Raw genomic sequence first — 22,833 nt, forward strand, 5'->3', positions numbered from 1 at the left:
TTCAAACAGGTAATTTTTCTCCTTCACTGATGTGCGTTGATGAGGCAGCACTGATGGGCACTGATAGGCGGCACTGATGGGCAGCACTAAAGGGCACTGAGCAGTACTAATGAGGTGGCACGGATAGGCGGCACTGATAAGCAGCACTAATGAGGTGTCACGGATAGGCGGCACTAATATGCAGCACTGATAGGTGGGACTGATAGGTGACACTGATGAGGGGTACTGATAGACGGCACTGACTGGCATCACTGCTGGGCACTGACTGGCGGCACTGACTGGCACAACCGCTGGGCACTGACTGGCAGCACTGCTGGGCTGCACTGGTGGGTGGCACTGGTGGGCAGCACTGGTGGGTGGGCACAGGTGGGTGGCACTGGTGGGCACAGGTGGGTGGGCACAGGTGAGTGGCACTGCTGGGCACAGGTAGGTGGCACTTCTGGGCACAGGTGTGTGACACTGCAGAGTGGCACAGGTGGGTGCACTGCTGGGCACAGGTGGGTGCACTGCTGGGCACAGGTGGGTGATCTGCTGGGCACAGGTGGGCGGAGCTAGTGGGCGCACTGCTGGGCACAGGTGGGCGGAACTTGTGGGTGGCACTGCTGGGCACTGATCATCAGTGCCCTGATGATCGGTGCCGATCCTCGCTCTGACAACTGCCGGTTCTCGGCAGTACTTTCCTCACGATCTGACAGCGTGAGGAAAGTGCAGCCGAGAACCGGCACTTGCATTTCCCTGTGATCAGCGTGTCATTGGACACCGCTGATCACGTGGTAAAAAGCCGCTGTGATTGGCCTTTTACCACATCACGTGATCAGCTGTGTCCGTAGGACACAGCGATCACGGAGATCGCCGGGTGCAGAAATTGGGGCTGATCTGGAGTGTGAAAGTACAGAAACTGGGGTGGGCTGAGGTGTGAAGGTGCAGTAAATGGGGTTATATGAGCTGTAAGGGTGCAGGAACTGGAGATGATCAAAGGTGTAAATGTGCAGGCATCTGGGTGATCTGAAGTGGCAAAATGATGGAATTGGGAGGCCTGAAGGAACAGGATTTGGGGCTGATCTGAGTTGTAGAAATGCAGGAATTGGGGTGAACTGAGGTCTGGAGGTGCAGAAACTGGGACTGACCTGATGTGTGAAGGTTCAGAACTTGGGACTGACCTGAGGTGTGAAGGTTCAGAAATTGGGACTGATCTGAGGCCTGGAGGTGCAGGGATTGGGATTGATCTGAGGTGTGAAGGTGCAGGATTTGGAGTGAGCTAAAGTTTAACCTCTACACGTCGACAGTACCCAAATATGCGGCCTCTCAGCTGATGGGCCTTGACACCAAGCAACCACATATTTGCATACCATTTGTAAACAAACATGTGCTGATAGTGCACACCCTGTGCACTCCCAGCACGTGTTGGCATCCCACGGAAAGGTCCCGATCTCTCCTTGGGATCTTTCCAATCATGTGACTGCTGTGACAGCCAATCACGGTGGTCACATGATCCTAAACCCTTGCCTTCTGGTGTCAGAAACCCCTTAAGGCCGGGAGGCTCTGGCGTGGAGGGGTTAAAGGTGCAGGAATTGGAGTGATATGAGCTGTAATGTTGCAGGAATTGGAGATGATCAGAGGTGTAAAGATGCAGGTATTTGCATGTAAACGTGCTGGAATTGGGACTGATCTGAGGCCTGAAGGAACATGAATTGGGGCTGATCTGGGTTTAAAAAAAATGCCGGAATTGGGGTGAACTGATGTCCAGAGGGTGCAGGAATTCTAGATGATCAGAGGTGTAAACATGCAGGTATTTGCGTGATATGAGGTGTGAAAATGCTGGAATAGGGACTGATCTGAGGCCTGAAGGACCAAGAATTAGGGCTGATCTGGGTTGCAAAAATGCAGGAATTGGGGCGACTTGAGGTCTAGAGGTGCATGAGTTGGGTAAACCTGTGGTGTGAAGGTGCAGATATTTGGACTGACCTGAGTTGTAAAGGTGCAGGAATTGGGGTGGTTTGAGGTGTGAAGGTTGTGATCAGAGTTCTAGGGGTTCAGGAATTGGGGCTTTTCTGAGGCCTAAAGGCACAGAATTGTCGCTGGGGACTGGGGTGTGAAGTTGCAAGAATTGGTTTGAGCTGAGGTGTGAAGGTGCATAAATTGGGGTGATCTGAGGGGTGAAGGTACAGAAATTGTGAATGATCTGAGGCCTAGAGGTGCAAGAATTGGGGCTGATCTGAAGTTTGAAGGTGCAGGAATTTGAGGCTGATCTGAAGTGTGAAAGTACAGGAATTGGGGTGATCCAACTGGTGAAGATGCAGGCATTGGGGCTGATCTGAGTCCTGGAGATGCAGAGATTGGAGCTGATCTGAGGTCTGGAAGGAATTAGGGTGATCTGAAGTGTGAAGGTGCAGGAATTGGGTCTGATCTGGGGTGTAAAAGTACAGACATTGGGCTGATCTGAGGCCTAAAGAAACAGGAATTGAGGCTGGTGTGTGAAAGTGCAGGAATTGGAGTGGTCTGAGTTGTGAAGGTGCAGCAAATTGGGGCTGACCTGGGGCATTAAAGTGCAGAAACTGCAGCTGATCTGAGGCCTGAAGAAACATGAATTGGGCCAGATCTGGGGTGCAAACGTGCAGGTGTAGAAATCTGAGCTGACCTGGGGTGAGAAAATGTAGATATTGGGGTGATCTGAGGGGTGAAGGTGAAGGAGTTGGGCTGATCTGAGGTGTGAAGATGCAGGAATCAGGGTGATCTGAGGTTTGAAGGTGCAGGAATGAAGGCTGATTTAGGGTCTGAAGGTGGGTTTAATCTGGGAGAACTTTATTAGGGTGACCATTATCACCTCACACTTCTATTCCAACTGTATATTTCGCAGAAGTCTTCGGCTGACATATTCATTTCAGCCTTACCATACTTGCCTCACAGCACGTGTTCCATGCTTGAAAGCTCAAAGTTTTCTTGCTATTATTCAAATAGTTTATAGCATTTACTGTATAAAAATTCATTTTCATGATTGAATGTGTAAAGTTGACATTATTTATATAACTGGCACTCTCAATTTCTTTGGAAACATTTTTTGGCACACTATGCTCAAAAGGTTGCCTACCCTTGAACTCTGCACTGGCCAGAAAGTGAAAAGTATACAGTGTATCAGTGCAAAAATGTTTTCCTCTGAGCTCAGGAATGAAAATAAATTGTAACATTTAATCAGAGGGAGATCATTTTGTCAACGAAATCACACTACAATGTTTTCATAGTTTCACAGTATTGCTATGTGCATTCTGGTGCAATGTTAGCCTGCAAAAAAACAAAAAGTGAAAAAACACCAAAAATAACACAAAATTTAAGTGCTAAATATCCTAAAACATAAATATTTTACGCATTCTGTAAATAACGCATGTTTTTTAGTGAATTGACTTTTGAAATAAATACTGCATGAGTTATTTTAACTCAAAATTAATGCGGTATTTATATCTTAGTGAATTGACCCCAAAATGACAGAGACAACACAAAGGCAGTTGATGTGAGTGGTGGTGGATGTAGGTGTCGTAAATGTGCTGTAATCAATATGAGGTAAGCAGAAGTTTCGATATAGGGGAAGATATGTTCAAATCATCATGTAGATCCCTGGTGCCCAGCTTGTGGCCCCCTGGTATAGGATATGCAGTCCTTGGACTTCAGCAGCCTTTAGTGTGAACATTGATTAGGGTAATAGCAGTGATCTCTACTAAACTCATGTAACATGTGCCCAGTTTTGTATAGTCTTCTGCAGCATATCCCCAACCAACAGTGTAGCAAGTGTCTACCCTCTCTAACCCTCATTTCCTCTATTAGGGCTGCAGTTTCTGAAAGTCCTCTCAAGCACTAAAGGTATTTAACATTATGTGAGGCTAGGGCCATGGACTTCTTTGCCTCCAACTCTTTCGGGGTCCTGAGGAAGCTAATAAGCGAACGCATTGACCTCTGGAGGACTGAGATGTCATAAAATACAATGCTGTAATTTATTGGGCTGACTAGCTGAATACTGCTTTTTTATGCTAAATGTTTGGAAGATATGTTTCAATAAACATGTTTTATACAGTAATATGAGCTTGTCCATTTTCTGTACCAGTAAAATCCCATTCGTTTTTTGTGGTTCTTCATACAATATATTAGGGATGAGGTACGTTTGCAGTCTGGTTTACATAATTATATGAGGTAATTCGATGATGTCAGGGGCCACATTTGAGGCCCCCGTTAGCCTTTAAGTTGACAACCACTGATGTAGATTCTGCATGAAGATTCTCCATTTCTTCAGATCAATGCTTGTGTCCCCATGGAGTCCCTTGGATCCTTGGCCCAGGCTGTACACAGAGTATCCATTGTCAGCCCTGATCCTTCTTGGTGTTATGATCTGCTTCCTTGTATCCAATAGTTGTTTAAAAGGAAGAACCCAGGAAGTGAGAGAGAGGTGGCTCACCACTTCCCATCACTCCTTGGGCAATCATCCACTGTGGGCATTTGAGACAATTGAGTTTTTCCATTAACCCAGCTGTTCAGTGTCATATTGCTGAAGACACTTTTCCAAGAGTGCATGTCCACACAGACAGTGTTTGGAAGATTTAACTACTGGTCCTGTCCATCTCATGATAACCAGTAATAAAGAGGCAGAAGCCTAGAAACATCTTAGTGACGGCATCTACAGCAGTAGTCTGGTAATGCTTCCTAGGCTTGTATTCAGCTGATGCAAGTGAATTAGCTAGCAGTGTCTTGATTGCCAGCTCTAGAAGCTCCTAATTCCCTCACTAGCTGGGTATTGTTTAACCCTTTTGCAGCCACTGGAATTGTGTATAAAACTGACAGGCAGACTTCTGGGTTCCACTTGCCCATCTGTGGGCCCAGGACTGACATGGCGGGTGCCCTGTAGGTGGAGGGGTGGGAGCAGAGCGGACCCAAGTCCGCTCTTTTCCCCTTCTTGCTGTGACCCAGAAAGCAACATGTATGACAAAGTGGCACATAATTGTGAAGTGGAAGGAAAATGATAAATGGTTTTCAAAATTTTTTACAAATAAATATCTGAAAAGTGTGGTGTGCATTTGTATTCAGCTCCCCGGAGTCAATACTTTGTAGAACCACCTTTCACTGCAATTACAGCTGCAAGTCTTTTTGGGGATGTCTACCAGCTTTGCACATCTAGAGAATTACATTTTTGCCCATTCTTCTTTGCAAAATAGCTCAAGCTCTGTCAGATTGGATGGAGTGTCTGTGAACATGATTATGCTTTGATCTAAACCATTCCCTTGTAGCTCTGGCTGTATGTTTCGGGTCGTTGTCCTGCTGGAAGGTGAACCTCTGCCCCAATCTCAAGTCTTTTGCAGACTACAGGTTTTCCTCTAAGATTGCCCTGTATTTGGCTCCATCCATCTTCCTATATATTCTGGCCAGCTTCCCTGTGGCTGCTGAATAAAAGCATCCCCACATGATGCTGCCACCACCATGTTTCCAGGTGGGGATGGTGTGTTCATGATGTGCAGTGTTAGTTTTCCTCCTCACATACCATTTTGCTTTTAGGCCAAAAGTTCAATTTTGGTCTCATCTGACCAGAGCATCTTCTTCCACGTTTGCTGTGTCCCCCACATGGCTTCTCGCAAACTGCAAATGGGACTTCTTATGGCTTTCTTTCAACAATGGCTTTCTTCTTCCCACTCTTCCATAAAGGCCAGATTTGTGGAGTGCACAACTAATAGTTGTCCTGTGGACAAATTCTCCCACCTGAGCTGTGGATCTCTGCAGCTCCTCCAGAGTTACCATGGGCCTCTTAGCTGCTTCTCTGATTAATGCTCTCCTTGCCTGGCCTGTCAGTTTAGGTGGATGGCCATCTTTTGGTAGGTTTGCAGTTGTGCCATACTCTTTCCATTTTCAGATGATTGATTGAACAGTGCTCTGTGAGATGTTCAAAGCTTGGCATATTTTTTTATAACCTAACCCTGCTTTAAACTTCTCCACAACTTTATCCCTGACCTGTCTGATGTGTTCCTTGGTCTTCATGATGCCACATGTTCACTAATGTTCTCTAACAAACCTCTGAAGGCTTCACAGAACAGCTGTATTTATACTGAGATTAAATTACACACAGGGGGACTCTATTTACTAATTAGGTGACTTCTGAAGGCAATTGGTTCCACTTGATTTTAGTTAGAGGTATCAGAGTAAAGGGGGCTGAATACAAATGCAGGCCACACTTTTCAGATATTTATTTAAAAAAATTTTTGAAAAGCATTTATCATTTTCTTTCCACTTTACAATTATGTGCCACTTTGTGTTGGTCTATCACATAAAATCCAATAAAATACATTTACGTTTTTGGTTGTAACATGACAAAATGTGAAACATTTCAAAGGGTATGAATACTTTTTCAAGGCACTGTAGCAGTGCATGTTAACACATGAACTGGGCTGCCATTTATTTTTCATGGCCCCCCCCAACGTACTACCAGAGTAGTGGGCAACCCATGTGAAGTGTGCGTGGATCTTTTTTTTTTAACCACTTGCCCTCCAGAAGATTTATGCCTCTTCCTGACCAGGCCATTTCTTGCTATTCAGCACTGCGCTATTTCAACTGGTAATTGCGTGGTCATGCAACGCTGTAACCAAACAAAATGTATGTCCTTTTTTCATACAAATAGAGATTTCTTTTGGTGGTATTTGATCACAACTGGTTTTTCATTTTTTGTGATATAAACGGAAATTAAAAAATATATATATTTTCTACTTAAAAAAAGGTTTACTTCAGAAACCATGATAGGTTTCCATGCGAATTGTTCGACAAGAGCTGAATTTGGGTGGGTGCATGAATTGCTTTGGCCCACAATCAATTGATAGAAATCTTCTGTGAAAAACAGTGGAGGGGCTAAATGCTAGTGCTGGCAGCGAACGGGCCTGATCCTGCTAACACTGCATTTTTGGGGACATTATACTAAGGAGGCACTAGGATAGTTCTGTTCGTGACCAATATATTGATCTGTACAAACACTATACTAGTAATGGGGGTGATGAGCGACATATAGCGTGAGTGCGATAGTGTGTGGGAAATCTAATGGTAACTGACCCTGGCTGGGAGGGGAGCTTACAGACCTTGACATTATCTGATGTCACTAGTGGCAGTAATGCAGTGATCAGTGAAAAATTCTATATACTGACACTGTACTAATGGCACTGGCAGGGTAACGGGGTGATCCAAGGGTTAAAAGGGGCGAACAAATGGTTATGTGTGCTAATCTAATGTGTGTGTAAAATGTGGTGCTTTTACTCACAGTGAGGTGTTCTCTCTTCTCTCCATGGACCGATTGGGGACCCGAAATAGAAAGTGACGTAAGGTTACGTTGCTTTGCCCAGAGCCGCTGCTCGCTTGCACAATGTGGGCAGGTGGTCGGAAAGTAGTTAAAAAAAAAACCTTACATTTAAAAAAAAAAATTCTCAATACACTATTTTTACATGTATTTTTCCATTTTTAAAAATACTTTTACCAGAGTAGTGAAATGTTACCATAGTAACATTGCACTACTCTGGGGGGGATGATCGGGGATTGTTTTTTTTACACTTTGCTTTGCAGGAGCAATAAAGATTATTGCTCCTGCAATGCAAAGCTTGCATTGAACTGTTATGAATTAATTAAGTTCATGACAGTTCAAAATATTAGTGATCTGTGATTGGCTGGAGGTGCTCACTTGGTACAGGATGCTGTGATTGGCCCCATGTATCATATAAGAGCTGTGGGCCAATCGCAGGTCACCAGGAAGAGATGCAGAGCAGTCATGAATCACATTGATTCATAACAGCTTTGCTAACACTGTGATCACATAGCGATCACATGATCACCAGGTCCCGTTCACCGGGACCTTCATTCTGCTGTGTCCACCGCTGGTGGGGAGCACTGTGCACCCGCTCCGGTGCGCTGCGCCTCTCTGTGTTACTACAGCCAGAGCGACATACATGTACGTCGCTTTGCCTGTAGCTGCCGCCCATCCGCAGTACATTGTGGGTGGGTGGGTGTTCGGCAAGCAGTTAAATAGTGTAAGGGGAGTAAAACCCTTTCAGTTTTTTTTCATCTACGTCCCATGGGGAGATTTCCATTCACTTCCTGTCCCACAACAGGAAAGTGAGGAGCCCCCTGTCACCAGAACTAGTGTCTCCATTGGATGATTTTCCCTCTAGTCCTGTTCTGTTGACAACCCAAAATTTGGGATTTTCTTTTGCTTTCATTTTCGGTGATAACAATAAACAAGACAAATAGAGAGGGTGAATCTGCCTAGAAGGAACACAGACAGCAATAAAACCTGATAAGGGTTCCAATCCCTCTCCACTCTACCCAAAAGTAAAAAAAGAAAATGTTTTGGCTGCAGTTGCACTTTAAACATAGAAAGTGTGAAATGTACTCAATATTATACCTGTACATACAGTACATTGTAGTGTCTATAGTTGAGCTTTAAACCATTACTGTTGGCCAACGCCAAGTTCAGGAATGTTATTTTAATAGACGTAATACCAGGAATTAAAAAAACAAACAGAAAACTGCTCAAGCTGCAATTCTCACCCTACTTCAGAGCTGCCCCCCCCCCCCCCCAGCCGTATATTTTTGTCACACGATGTTCTCGGTCTTCTATGGTTAATTATGTCCAGCTTCGCTTAATCCCTAAAGACTGAAGAGATTCAGTAAGTGCAGGGTGTCACCTTAGTACCATTCATACACAAGAAAATGATGCAGAGAGCAGGACTGATGTCATCATGGCCATACCCCTCTTTGCAACAGCCTGGAGCCTCTCTAACTACTTACAACTCAGCATCAGTATATTTTGTCTGTTGTAGTCTGTGGCCTCTGGCCGTTTCCCCTCACATCTGGCCTCTGGTCATCTCCTGTGCAGTGTGAGGTTTCTGACTCCTGTCACAAGTCTTCATTTTTTGACTGTCTCCTGTCACAATACTTCATTCTCTATCTCCTGTCACAAGTCTTCAGTCTCTGACTGTCTTCTGTAACAAGTCTTCATTCTCTGACTGTCTCGTGTCACAAGTTTTCATTCTCTGACTGTCTCGTGTCACAAGTTTTCATTCTCTGACTGTCTCATTTCACAAGTTTTCATTTTCTATCTCGTGTCACAAGTCTTCAGTCTCTGACTGTCTCCTGTCACAAGTTTTCATTTTCCATCTCGTGTCACAAGTCTTCAGTCTCTGACTGTAACCTGTCACAAGTTTTCGTTCTCTATTTCGTGTCACAAGTCTTCAGTCTCTGACTGTCTCCTGTCACAAGTTTTCATTTTCCATCTCGTGTCACAAGTCTTCAGTCTCTGACTGTCTCCTGTCACAAGTCTTCAGTCTCTGACTGTCTTCTGTCACAATTCTTCAGTCTCTGTCTCGTGTCACTAGTCCTCAGTCTCTATATCTCTATATCGTGTAACAAGTCTTCAGTCACTGACCGTCTTGTGTCTCAAGTCTTCAGTCTCTGACCATCTTCATTCTCTAACCGTCTCATATAACAAGGCTTCAGTCTCTATCTCGTGTCACAAGTCTTCAGTCTCTGACTGTCTCCTGTCACAAGTTTTCATTCTCTATCTCGTGTCACAAGTCTTCAGTCTCTGTCTCCTTTTGCAAGTTTTCATTCTCTGACTGTCTCATGTAACAAGTTTTCATTCTTTCGAGTCACTAGTCTTCCGTCTCTGACTGTCTCATGTCACCAGTCTTCCGTCTCTGACTGTCTCGTGTCATTAGTCTTCAGTCTCTCGTCACAAATCTTCAGTCTCTGTCTCGTGTAACAAGTCTTCAGTCTCTGAACGTCTTGTGTCTCAAGTCTTCAGTCTCTGACCGTCTTGAGTATCAAGTCTTCAGTCTCTCTCTTGTGTAACCAGTCTTCAGTCTCTGACTGTCTTGTGTCACAAGTCTTCAATCTCTATCTCGTGCCACAAGTCTTCAGTCTGACTGCCTTGTGTCACAAGTCTTCAATCTCTATCTCGTGCCACAAGTCTTCAGTCTGACTGCCTTGTGTCACAAGTCTTCAATCTCTATCTCGTGCCACAAGTCTTCAGTCTCTTGACTGTCTCGTGCCACAAGTCTTCAGTCTCGGACCGTCTCGTGCCACAAGTCTTCAGTCTTGGACCGTCTCGTGTCACAAGTCTTCAGTCTCGGACCATCTCGTGTCACAAGTCTTCAGTCTCTGACCGTCTCGTGTAACAAGTCTTCAGTCTCTGACCGTCTCGTGTAACAAGTCTTCAGTCTCTGACCGTCTCGTGTAACAAGTCTTCAGTCTCTATCTTGTGTCACAAGTCTTCAGTCTTTGACTGTCTTGTGTCACAAGTCTTCAGTCTTTGACTGTCTTGTGTCACAAGTCTTCAGTCTCTGTCTTGTGTCACAAGACTTCAGTCTCTGACTGTCTCGTGTCACAAGTCTTCAGTCTCTGACTGTCTCGTGTCACAAGTCTTCAGTCTCTGACCGTCTCATGTAACAAGTTGTCAGTCTCTATCTCGTGTCACAAGTCTTCAGTCTCTTGACTGTCTCGTGTCACAAGTCTTCAGTCTCTGACCGTCTCGTGTCACAAGTCTCCAGTCTCTGACCGTCTCGTGTCACAAGTCTCCAGTCTCTGACCGTCTCGTGTAACAAGTCTCCAGTCTCTGACCGTCTCGTGTAACAAGGCTTCAGTCTCTGACCGTCTCGCGTAACAAGGCTTCAGTCTCTGACCGTCTCGCGTAACAAGGCTTCAGTCTCTGACCGTCTCGCGTAACAAGTCTCCAGTCTCTGACCGTCTCGCGTAACAAGGCTTCAGTCTCTGACCGTCTCGCGTAACAAGGCTTCAGTCTCTGACCGTCTCGCGTAACAAGGCTTCAAACTCTGACCGTCTCGCGTAACAAGGCTTCAGTCTCTGACCGTCTCGCGTAACAAGGCTTCAGTCTCTGACCGTCTCGTGTAACAAAGCTTCAGTCTCTGACCGTCTCGTGTAACAAAGCTTCAGTCTCTGACTATCTCCAACCTATCAGTAATTTTGCAGTACTACTTTGACCGAATTTTCTGTGTTTCTTTAGTGTTTTCAGGGCCCACCCTTGCCGGAAATAGTCCAGCATTATTACAAGATTCTCTCCCACGCTGACATCATTTCATTTCCCGATTACACCATCTTCACACGTCTCATAGGGCTGACCCCGTGTCATGTGACTTCTGTACATTCCTCAGCTGTATCTCCGCACGCGGTGACGTCAGTCGTCGGCGGAGCTCTCGCGAGAATATCGATCTGGTGGGGCCTGGCTATCTCAGGTTCCCGTAGTGGAAGGAGAAGTGGAATATTACACTGGATTCCGGGTGTACACCACGGACCTGACTACCCACAACCATGTCGGCCGCCCGGCCTGCTTCTCCCCGGGAGGAAGGCGAGCTGGAGGACGGCGAGCTGAGCGATGACAGCGTGAGACCCGAAAGCCCTCATTATGTCCGGCACCGGCCCAGCAGCCGAGGGCCACCGCTACACTACAGGCCCCGTCCTCAGAGACCCTCGCACGGCTACCGGCCGCCCCCCCGACTTCCACAGCCGCCGCCTTCCAGGCCCTCATTCTGGGAGCGCAGCCATGACACGCTGGGCCGCTTCCGTTCACGGGGGAGAGGCGGAAGGTTCTGGGACCGAGACTGGGGGGAGCGAGGTAGCAAGCCAGGAGGAGCCCGACCGGGAAGCTGGAGAGCCCCGTCCCCCCGGAAACGTATCCTTCCATCTGTACGGCACTGAGATTGGGGGGATCCCTCCGCCACCTGGGGAAGCATGTGTGGAACATAATACCTTCCCTGTTAGAGGGAGAGCTCATGTCATTACTGGGACATGCGTGTAATAGAATACCTTCCCTACTAGAGGGGAGAGGCCCAGACATCACTGATCACAGGGTCCTGGTGTATTATAGGGCGATGGAGAGTCCTGGGGGAACCTAATACCTTCCCTACTAGAGAGGAGAGGTCCAGACATCACTGGTCACAGGATCATGGTATATTATAGGGCGATGGAGAGTCCTGGGGGAACATAATACCTTCCCTACTAGAGAGGTGAGGTCCAGACATCACTGGTCACAGGATCATGGTATATTATAGGGCGATGGAGAGTCCTGGGGGAACATAATACCTTCCCTACTAGAGGGGAGAGGTCCAGACATCACTGGTCACAGGATCATGGTATATTATAGGGCGATGGAGAGTCCTGGGGGAACATAATACCTTCCCTACTAGAGGGGAGAGGCCCAGACATCACTGGTCACAGGATCATGGTATATTATAGGGCGATGGAGAGTCCTGGGGGAACATAATACCTTCCCTACTAGAGGGGAGAGGTCCAGACATCACTGGTCACAGGATCATGGTATATTATAGGGCGATGGAGAGTCCTGGGGGAACATAATACCTTCCCTACTAGAGGGGAGAGGCCCAGACATCACTGGTCACAGGATCATGGTATATTATAGGGCGATGGAGAGTCCTGGGGGAACATAATACCTTCCCTACTAGAGGGGAGAGGCCCAGACATCACTGGTCACAGGATCATGGTATATTATAGGGCGATGGAGAGTCCTGGGGGAACATAATACCTTCCCTACTAGAGGGGAGAGGCCCAGACATCACTGGTCACAGGATCATGGTATATTATAGGGCGATGGAGAGTCCTGGGGGAACATAATACCTTCCCTACTAGAGGGGAGAGGCCCAGACATCACTGGTCACAGGATCATGGTATATTATAGGGCGATGGAGAGTCCTGGGGGAACATAATACCTTCCCTACTAGAGGGGAGAGGTCCAGACATCACTGGTCATAGGGTCATGGTGTATTATAGGGTGATGGAGAGTCCTGGGTGGAACATAATACCTTCCCTACTAGAGGGGAGAGGCCCAGACATCACTGGTCACAGGATCATGGTATATTATAGGGTGATGGAGAGCCCTGGGGGAACATAATACCTTCCCTACTAGAGGGGAGAGGTCCAGACATCACTGGTCACATGATCATGGTGTATTATAGGGTGATGGAGAGCCCTGGGTGGAACATAATACTTTCCCTACTAGAGGGGAGAGGGGTCCTGACATCACTGGTCACAGGATCATGGTGTATTATAGGGTGATGGAGAGTCCTGGGTGGAACATAATACCTTCCCTACTAGAGGGGAGAGGTCCAGACATCACTGGTCATAGGGTCATGGTGTATTATAGGGTGATGGAGAGTCCTGGGTGGAACATAATACCTTCCCTACTAGAGGGGAAAGGTCCAGACATCACTGGTCACAGGATAATGGTGTATTATAGGGTGATGGAGAGTCCTGGGGGAACATAATACCTTCCCTACTAGAGGGGAGAGGGGTCCTGACATCACTGGTCACAGGATCATGGTGTATTATAGGGTGATGGAGAGTCCTGGGGGAACATAATACTTTCCCTACTAGAGGGGAGAGGTCCAGACATCACTGGTCACAGGGTCATGATCATGGTGTATTATAGGGTGATGGAGAGCCCTGGGGGAACATAATACCTTCCCTACTAGAAGGGAGAGGCCCAGACATCACTGGTCACAGGGTCATGGTGTATTATAGAGTGATGGAGAGCCCTGGGTGGAACATAATACCTTCCCTACTAGAGGGGAGAGGCCCAGACATCACTGGTCACAGGGTCATGGTGTATTATAGGGTGATGGAGAGTCCTGGGGGAACATAATACCTTCCCTACTAGACGGGAGAGGTCCAGTCATCACTGGTCACATGATCATGGTGTATTATAGGGTGATGGAGAGCCCTGGGGGAACATAATACTTTCCCTACTAGAGGGGAGAGGGGTCCTGACATCACTGGTCACAGGATCATGGTGTATTATAGGGTGATGGAGAGTCCTGGGTGGAACATAATACCTTCCCTACTAGAGGGGAGAGGTCCAGACATCACTGGTCATAGGGTCATGGTGTATTATAGGGTGATGGAGAGTCCTGGGTGGAACATAATACCTTCCCTACTAGAGGGGAGAGGCCCAGATATCACTGGTCACAGGATAATGGTATATTATAGGGTGATGGAGAGTCCTGGGGGAACATAATATCTTCCCTACTAGAGGGGAGAGGGGTCCTGACATCACTGGTCACAGGATCATGGTGTATTATAGGGTGATGGAGAGCCCTGGGTGGAACATAATACCTTTCCTACTAGGGGGAAGAGATCCTGACCGTCACAGAGTCAAGGTGTATTACAGGGTGATTGAGAGTCCTGGGGGAAAATAATACTTTCCCTACTAGAGGGAAGAGATGCTGATATCACTTGATCATGGCATTCAAGGAGTTAAAGCAGATGAGGTTATACAATGCCTCCTCTCCACCTAACAAATGCTCTCCAAAGAGTGATCTGAACGCAGGTTGCTTTTTGGCAAGTGTGAACAAGTCCTCAAGCCCTTGGGTGGCAGACTGCTTTTCAGAGGTAATGGTGCAGCTGTTCAGAAGGCCATACTGCTACCTGACTTTTTTTTTTTTTTTATTGTTGTGGATCTAAACCTATTGGTTTAACTGTTTCTCAAAACTGTTACATTCAAGACATGTTTAAATAACTGTCACTTGTACTTGCAGTCAAACTGTCAAGCTATCAAATGACTGGTGTCATATTGACCACATGTGCAATGTTATGGGAACTGCAGGTCAATCAGCTGCTATGGCCCTTTCACATGGACTTTCTGTTTTTTTTCATTAGTTCAGTAACGTCTTTTTCCAAGAAAATAACGGATCAGTTTACGTCTGTTTTTGATCAGTTCAGATCAGTTTTTCGTCCGGTTTAGTCTGTTCTGTTTTTTTTTTTTTTTACCGGAAGAAAAATAGGGTTTTCTTCCATTCAAAAAAATGGATGTTAATGGATGCGGACACATGATCAACTGTTTATATCTGCTAGTCCATAGAAATACATGGGTGTCCGTTTTTAATCTGTAAAGAGATGAAAAATGGACATACAGGATGTCCGTGTGTAAGGGGCCTAAAACACTAGCAGATTTTATAACAAACATTTGTAGAAAAATTCTTAGTACATTCAACAACTTTTGAATGTCGTTCGAAAGTACTTAAAAATTTACCGTATTTTTCGCTCCATAAGACGCACTTTTTTTCCCCCAAAAAAGGGGGGGAAATGTCAGTGCGTCTTATGGAGCAAATATAGATCGGCCGGCCCGGTATTTCCACCGCCGCCGTGTCAGAATACCGGGCCGGCCCTCAGCTCTGCAGTGGGACCTTACCTGTCCCTCTATCCAGCGGCGCGCTGTCTTCCCGGCTTCTGTAGTGTGCGTGACAGCCGGGTCCCAAGTGCCAATGCGGAAGAAGCACTGCTCTTTGTGAATGGTAAGGCGGTACCTGGGACACATGACAGATCCCAGAAGCCGCCGGACCAATCACAAAGCGCAGCGCTTCTCGCGCATGCGCACTGGGCATCCGGCTGTCCGACGAGCGCCCACACTACAGAAGCCGGGAAGACAGTGCGCGACTGGATAGAGGAACAGGTAAGATAAAAAAAAAAAAAAACTCTGCGGAAGAGCGGGTACCTGTCAAATTCAGGTACCCGCTCCCCCTCCCTCCCCAAAGGTCAGCAGTCATCTCCTGTACTGTCCGCAGTCTCTGGTCATCCCTGTACTGTCCACAATCTCTGGTCATCCCTGTGCTGTCCGCAGTCTCTGGTCATCCCTGTGCTGTCCGCAGTCTCTGGTCATCCCTGTGCTGTCCGCAGTCTCTGGTCATCCCTGTGCTGTCCGCAGTCTCTGGTCATCTCCTCTACTATGTCTGCAGTCCATTAGTTCAGAATTTTTTTTTTCCTGTTTTCTGCCTCTAAAACCTAGGTGCGTCTTATGGTCAGGTGCGTCTTATGGAGCGAAAAATACGGTAATGTGCTTTTAAAGCTGATTTCCAGGTTTCCTTTCCCTTTAAGTAGATTGTTTAGACCAGCTTAGTCCAAACAAACTAATTCCTTCACTAGCTGCTGCCTTGGCTCTAAGAACTGTATTTAGGGTCGGCTATATGTTCTGTATGAACTGTATGTAGCGTCGGCTACATACAGTACACAGTTCTGGCTGTGAGACGGAGTCTTCTGTCTCACACCCGAAACAATGCAGAGTCGGTCTCTGTGAATGCATACAAAGTTTCGTCTGATTGGCTGAGACAGGCTGATGACATCACGCTCTGACTGAAGCAGACAATTTTTGGCCTGTGCACACAGGGCTTCAGGCTGTGGAGTAGGAGTGAGGAGGGTAGAGTAACTCCCTTTTTTTTTTTTTTAATTAAAATATTCCACTCTGGGTGATCTATGTACATCACAAGGATTAAAGCAAACTCTTCTGAGTCCAACTTGTTTCTGCTCTGAGGAAAAATCAGTTTTTTCTTCTGTGTCTTTTTGGGTACTGACGTTCATTATTTAATCAGCTGATGCACTTGCAGGGTTTTAATGAGGAAAGTTGTAGGGTGTGCATCCCTTTAGAAGTGATAGCATCTCACAAAAATGAATTTTTTTGCAGAGGTTGCCTAAATCTGACTTGTATCTTAGTGCAGACCTCTAGGAAAATCCATGAGCCAATCACACAAGCAGGAAATTACATTACCAGATGTGTACAGAATACCTTCAGGTTGCCGTATTGCATTGAATTTTACAGAAAATTACATCCTTGCAGATTTAAAAGGAAAGGTCATTTTTAATAACTACATTACAACATGCCTTGTGTAGCAATTGTTTATACTATGCTATTTTTTTTATTTGCTGTTTTTTTCCCCACCAAAGTGGAGTTAAAAAAAAAAAAGTATGCTGCCTGAATGAAAACGCATAACAAACATATAGTGGGGTTTTCTCAAATTTGATTGGAAAAGTGGAGATACACTTTAAGCTGGCAATACACATATGGTATACATTTCTTTTGTTCAGCTTGCAGATGGAACAAAGGAAACTTAACATATTCCCTTGACAGGCTATTGCATTCACACAGCGGCTGAAGGAGCTGTCAGAAAAACCAAACATTGCCTGCCTCTGACTGGATGCAAGCACTGTTCAGTTGACAATTTTCAGGCAGGCATCTTCAACAAAAGTTGAACAGTCAACTTTTTGTAAAATTGAGTTGTGCTGACAGGGCCATACACTGCTCAAATTTCAGCCAATTCAACAGGAATCGGCAAAAATTCAAGCAATGTATGGCCAGCCTTACTGCCCCATTGTGTGATGTCAACCCCCTTAATAAATTGACACACCCCTTCCTATGTGGAAGAGGAACCATAGGAAAGGCGTTGTTCACGTGACAACCATATGTTACACGTGCTGAAGTAAAGCTGGCCGTGGATGATTCAGTTTTTCTCTCTTTCAACGGGTTGAATGCAAAAAAAATAAACGGACCCAATTTCCCCATCCACACTTTCAAGTTGGATTGGGAAGCTATGTTTTGTCATTGTATTCTGACAGCGGGGAGACTAACCTGCCTTCAGAATACACAGATCAGCCTGCAGCACAGATCGAGGGGACGTTTTCCAACAGGCTGGTTCAACAGAAGTCGGTAGATCAACCACACGGGTCATGCATGGATTGAAATTTGGACAGACCCTGTTGAACTGGCTGAGTTTCGTTCCATCTTTGCCCAGCTTAAGTTAGTTAGAATAGTAGCAATAAGTGTGAGTTGTGTTTTGGAAATCACAATGTGGAGATCATGTCTCTTTAAAGAGAACACAAGGGCTAGTCTTTGTTCATGTAAGCAGAAAATTAGCTTTAAAATAAGCCCCTACAGACATTTGTAACTACAGGAACTGGAACAATTTGTAACCAAAGTTAATTGCACTCTTCAAAGTACTGAAGTCAATTGAAAATTAACTTAGCTGCTCAGCTCACTTTGAGCTGAGCTCCCTCCTTCCAGCAGTGTCTTTGCAGCCTTCTACTTTCTAAAAGTGATGTTTGGGATTGTAAAAAAACAAAAAAAAACATTGTAATCACCTTGGTGAATGCAGCATCTGTTCCCTACCACCTCTAGGACTGAGAACTGAGCGATCAAAGACCGCTGATCATTAAGCACTCAGTCTTCAGTGATCAGAAAGCAGGTGACTTTCTTCTGCCCCTCCAGTGCTCACTAGAGGGTGGGATCAGCTAGCTCAGGCTCTCAGCAGCTCACTGAGAGGATGAGCCAGCTGACGATCAAGGCATTTGGATGGATCCCGTTTTCAAAGTCTGGATCTCTTCAAGGTCTGGACCAACTCAGTATTGCCAGAATAAAGTGCACTCCTGTGATCTCTAGGAAAAGTAGGGCCAAAAGAGCTTTGGCCCTACTTCAACTTTAATGTGAATACAGAACAGGTGCTCTGATAGGAGGGGGGGGGGGACATGGTCGTTTGATTTGCTGAAAGAAGGAATTCCGTGCTTCTGCTATGAATTTCGATGATAAATTGCTCCACAATGACTGCAAATAATGAAAAGTTAGCAGCTACAAATATTGTTGCATGGCTTAGAGGTTCTGCAGCCTCCTGCGACGTGTAACATGTGGCCAACCGAGTGATGTAATTTTCGCCTTGGTGAGAAATGTGGGAGTGGCTATAGGCTCCCTGTAAAACACAAACGCACAGTGCAAACGTGTTGAGAGGAAGTGATAGGAAGCTAAGTGGCACTTTCAATTTTGAGTGAAGGTGTGTTTTACTTGGGCAAGCTGAAGATTGAAGTTAGTTAGTTACCATGCATAGCTGCTCCAGTTTTTCATAAATTCCCCAAATGAATGTTACTTTTTTTTAACCACTTCCCGACCGGCCGTTTGCATATAAACGGCCGGACGGTGGCAGTGCAGGGTTGGATGGCCGTTTATAAACGGCCTCCCCACACCCTGCTTGTGCGCGCTCCCTGGGAGCGTGCAGCACCGCGATTTGGTGCCCGCTGTGTCCTCCGGACACAGTGAAACACCGATCGTCGGACGGGACCTCTGTACGAGGTCCCGATCATGTGATCACTGATTGGCCAATCAGTGATCACATGCAAAGTAGGAAGCAAGATGTCAGTTGTGACATCATTGCTTACTACGTGTGACCTCTGGGAATGATCACAGAGGTCACATGGTACAAGGCTATTCACAACAGCCTTGTACCATGTAACAAGCTGTGACCAATCGCAGCTCACTCAGTACTTCTCAATGAGTGCATGAATGCAGACAGAGGGAAAGAGAAATGATTGCTTTTACATCCTATATGGGTGTAAAAGCAATGTGTAAAAAAAAAAAAAAATCTTCATCACCCCCCACAAGTAGTACAGTGGCACCATGGTGACACTGTACTGCTAGGGTGACAGCATGTAAAAAAAAAAAGTAAAAATTAATTAAAAATGTAAAAAAAAAAGTTTAAAAATTATAATTTTTACTTATAAACTAATTTGGATTTTTTTTTTTTATTAAAAAGATAATGGAATAAATTTTGGCCAAGATTTATGATGAAATATTATTTATTTGCAAAATTTTATAAAAAAAAAACACTTTTTTTTTAAATTTTTGGACTTTTTCATTTACATAGCAAAAAAAATAAAAATCCCAGCGGTGAATAAATACTACCAAAATAAAGCTTTATCTGTCTCAAAAAAATGGTAAAAATTCATTTGGGTACAGTGTTGCATAACCGCGCAATTGTCATTCAAAGTGTGATAGCGCTGAAAGCTGAAAATTGCCCTGGTCAGGAAGGGGGTAAAAGTGTCCAGTCTGGAAGTGGTTAATCACCAAAGGCCCAAGTGCAAATGTTAAAGTTGCCCTGGCCCACGAGGGATATCCAGCTACGACAGCTGTGGCTAAAATTGTTAAAGTATCCTTTAATGCAGTATTAAAGCAGTTGTAAAAGGCTCAAGGTTTTTTACCGTCATGCTAAAAAAAAAAAAATGAATTTTTAGTATAGCTTTAAATCCAAAAGCAAACTGAACAGTTCTTGGATGTGATGACTGCATTAGTTTTCTTTTTTTAGAATTTCTTCTAATTTCATCTGGTGATCCAGCCAGTAAGTCTGTTTTTTAAGAGAAATCTGTCTTCTAGATGTATTAGTTTACAGGTATGAGACAAATGATTTAACATTGATAGGGGTGCTTAAAATAATCCACTTTTTTATTCATGTAGAAATGTTATCCCAAAAGGAAAAAATGTTGCTGTAATTGCAGTGTGAGCTGACATTTGTCTTCAATTTGTTAGTGTTTCTAAATTTTCTAGTATATCTGACACTTCCCTTGCCCCAGACTGACAGTGCTGCTGTCCAAAGGTGCCCCCTGTGCTTCTTCATCCATAGTTGGGGCACTCTAATACAGCGGGTTTGTTACTGGCCATCTAGTAAAAACAGAGGGGAAAAATCCTAAAAAAACGAATGTAGCCACCACACCTAAGATTAGGTAATATTGTAAAAATATAAAAAATTTTGGATTAATACCACTTCAAGATTTGTTTTTGTTATCTGAAGATTTTTAAAGATAATTTTCAAATTTAGTGGATTCTTTGTCTAAATGTAGAATAGTGTAGTGTTTTCTGCCCACAGCAGTCAAAATTTAGGAGGACAGACTGTTCTGAAAATATAATAGCACAGTGTGTCAAAATTGGTTGCTTGGTGCTTATTACTGAAGCCCATCGGGTGCCAGAGCAAATGCACAAGCACTCCACAAACTCCTCTTTATGCTGTGACCCACTAAAATGTTTGCAGACAGTTGTCTTTGTCTCTGATCATGCAGTTATTTTTGTTCATTTTATTCCCCCAGTTATGTGCTTAAAGTTCACTAATGGGCTAGTTGACTATAGCAGGCACTGCCGGTTCATAGGCCAGTTATTTACAGGTTCTCTTGTCAGCACTTGTCTTTCATTGTAAAGCAATTGGTTTAAAAGGAGCATACTACAATATATTTTTTCTTCTACAGCACATTTGACAGATGGAGGTCTTCTGTTTGTTGAAAAGCACTGCAAGTCAGTTTCTGGCATCTGCTAAAGAAAATAGTCATTGGCCGAAAGGGTTAGGAATTGATGAGAACCATGGGAGCCAGAATCTATTTGTAAATATGTAAAGAAAAAGGGTTGCAAGAGACTATTCCAGAATGGTGACCTGAAATATTTCATCCACAACCTAGAGCCCAAGTCAACCTGTAACTAAAAAAGCAAAAATGTCAATGTTTGCCCTAGGCAACAGAGCAACACATTCTTTATATTTCTCCAGTCTTCTTCCAGTACAGCTAGCTGAATAATGGTTGGCTCCTCCTTCAACAGAAAAAACAAATGCACTTTGTTTCAAAACCTCGCCCTCTCAGTTTAAAGGAATTTTATTTTTTTGAAAAGATAAATGTTGCCTGCTTTGTGCAATGGTTTTACAGTGCAGCCCCACTCTCTCTTCTAGCCTCTACCAGCACTCCTGGTCCCCCCCCCAAGGGCCCCCATAGCAAGCCCTAGCAAGTCTATTGACACACAGTGCAACTTGGACCCACCCCCCACTCCCTCGTCACTGGATTTAATTGACAGCAGCAGAAGCCAATTGTTCCTGCTGCTCTCATGAAGTCCAGTGAGGAAGGAGAGAGACAAAGCAATGCTGCCCTTGGGTACAGCGCTGGATAGAGACTGGGCCCTCGGGTAAGTTGTGTTTCCTACAATCCAGGAGCACCATCATATATGTTCTTTTCTCCTGGATCTTTGGGCCTTGGCTGGTTTTTGATCATTCTCTGTGCTGGACTGACCCCTATTTGCTGAACTTACATTATATGTGTGCAAGAGAAAATATGTTTGGCAAAGAAATATTACAGTTCTAGTCACAGGCTAATTCTACATATTCTGAACAGTATAAGGTGTATCCCTAACAAAAAGTGGACCTTTACCTTATCTTCTGTTCTGAGAGCTGCCTATTGCAGGTACCTGCCAGTTAGATTTTTTTTTTTTTTTTTTAGATAACTATTGGGATTGCTTTAAAGTGATTGTTGCTAGTCTGCAAAAATTAGGGTACGAGCACCCTATAAAAGGTGATTAGATTTACTTGCCTGTCTGGTGGGTGAGCAGTCACACCAAACTTTGCTTTATTCAGGAGCTAAGGATGCTGTTGGCAAGCAATACTTTTAGGTGTGTTGGAGGCCTGGTCCCTTGCTGAACACTGTGGTTCCATCTGCTGGCCCCTGCACCACTACATAAACAAATCATGGAAGATTGCTCCCATTTTCTATCCTGACAGGGTAACCTGACTTTCTAGCCCTAAAGTAACCTATGATCAAACAGCAACAGTTAAACTTTGTGCTGAGCCAACACATTTGAAGTGAGTTTTTCTACCCAAAATGGCCCCTGTAGTGGGCACCATAAGGTGCCTTCACTCAGTTTTTCTGTTGAGCACCTTAGGAGCCCTGAATCCATGGTATGCAAATTCCTGCTTTTTGCTCTGATTTTAACACTTTAACCGTTTTCTTTTTTTCTGATTTAACAGTGCCCATGACTAGCTTGTGTTAAAATGTCTTTTTTTTTCTCATTTGTAGTTTTATTTTAGCAGTTTCATTTCAGCAGGAAGCTACCCAATTCTGCTGTTGTGTACATATGCTAATATTTGGTGTCGGTTGACTTTAACCACTTGCCCATCAGAGGATATACCCCCCCCCCCCCTTCCTGACCAGGCCATTTTTTGAGATATGGTGCTGTTACTTTAACTGACAATTGCACGGTCATGCAACACTGTACATGAAATGTATGTCCTTTTTTCTCCCACAAATAGAGCTTTCTTTCTGTGGTATTTGATCACCTCTGCTTTTGTTTTTTGCGCTAAAAACAAAAAATAGACCTACAATTTTGAAAAAAAATATATATATTGTTGACGTTTTGCTATAAAACATCCAGTAAAAAAAATAAATCAAATTCATAAATTTAGGCCA

General features: G+C 44.8%; 1 protein-coding gene across 2 annotated transcripts in view; it reads left to right on the forward strand.

Annotated features, from left to right (window-relative positions):
- The first annotated feature begins 11,198 nt into the window (after nt 1-11,198).
- ZFC3H1 (zinc finger C3H1-type containing) overlaps nt 11,199-22,833 on the forward strand; it is a 109,970-nt gene continuing 98,335 nt past the window's right edge. The window contains exon 1 of one of the 2 annotated variants that reach the window (XM_089674102.1): nt 11,199-11,692. In XM_089674102.1, coding sequence (XP_089530228.1) covers nt 11,332-11,692 — 361 coding nt within the window. In that variant the 5' untranslated portion in view covers nt 11,199-11,331. The remainder of the gene's footprint in view (nt 11,693-22,833) is intronic. The other variant, XM_089674103.1, reaches the window with a different exon arrangement.

This window comes from Staurois parvus, unplaced genomic scaffold (genome assembly GCF_062004578.1).
Source record: "Staurois parvus isolate SC_StPar_1 unplaced genomic scaffold, SC_StPar_1.0 ptg000147l, whole genome shotgun sequence".
In the NCBI taxonomy this organism is placed as follows: domain Eukaryota; kingdom Metazoa; phylum Chordata; class Amphibia; order Anura; family Ranidae; genus Staurois; species Staurois parvus.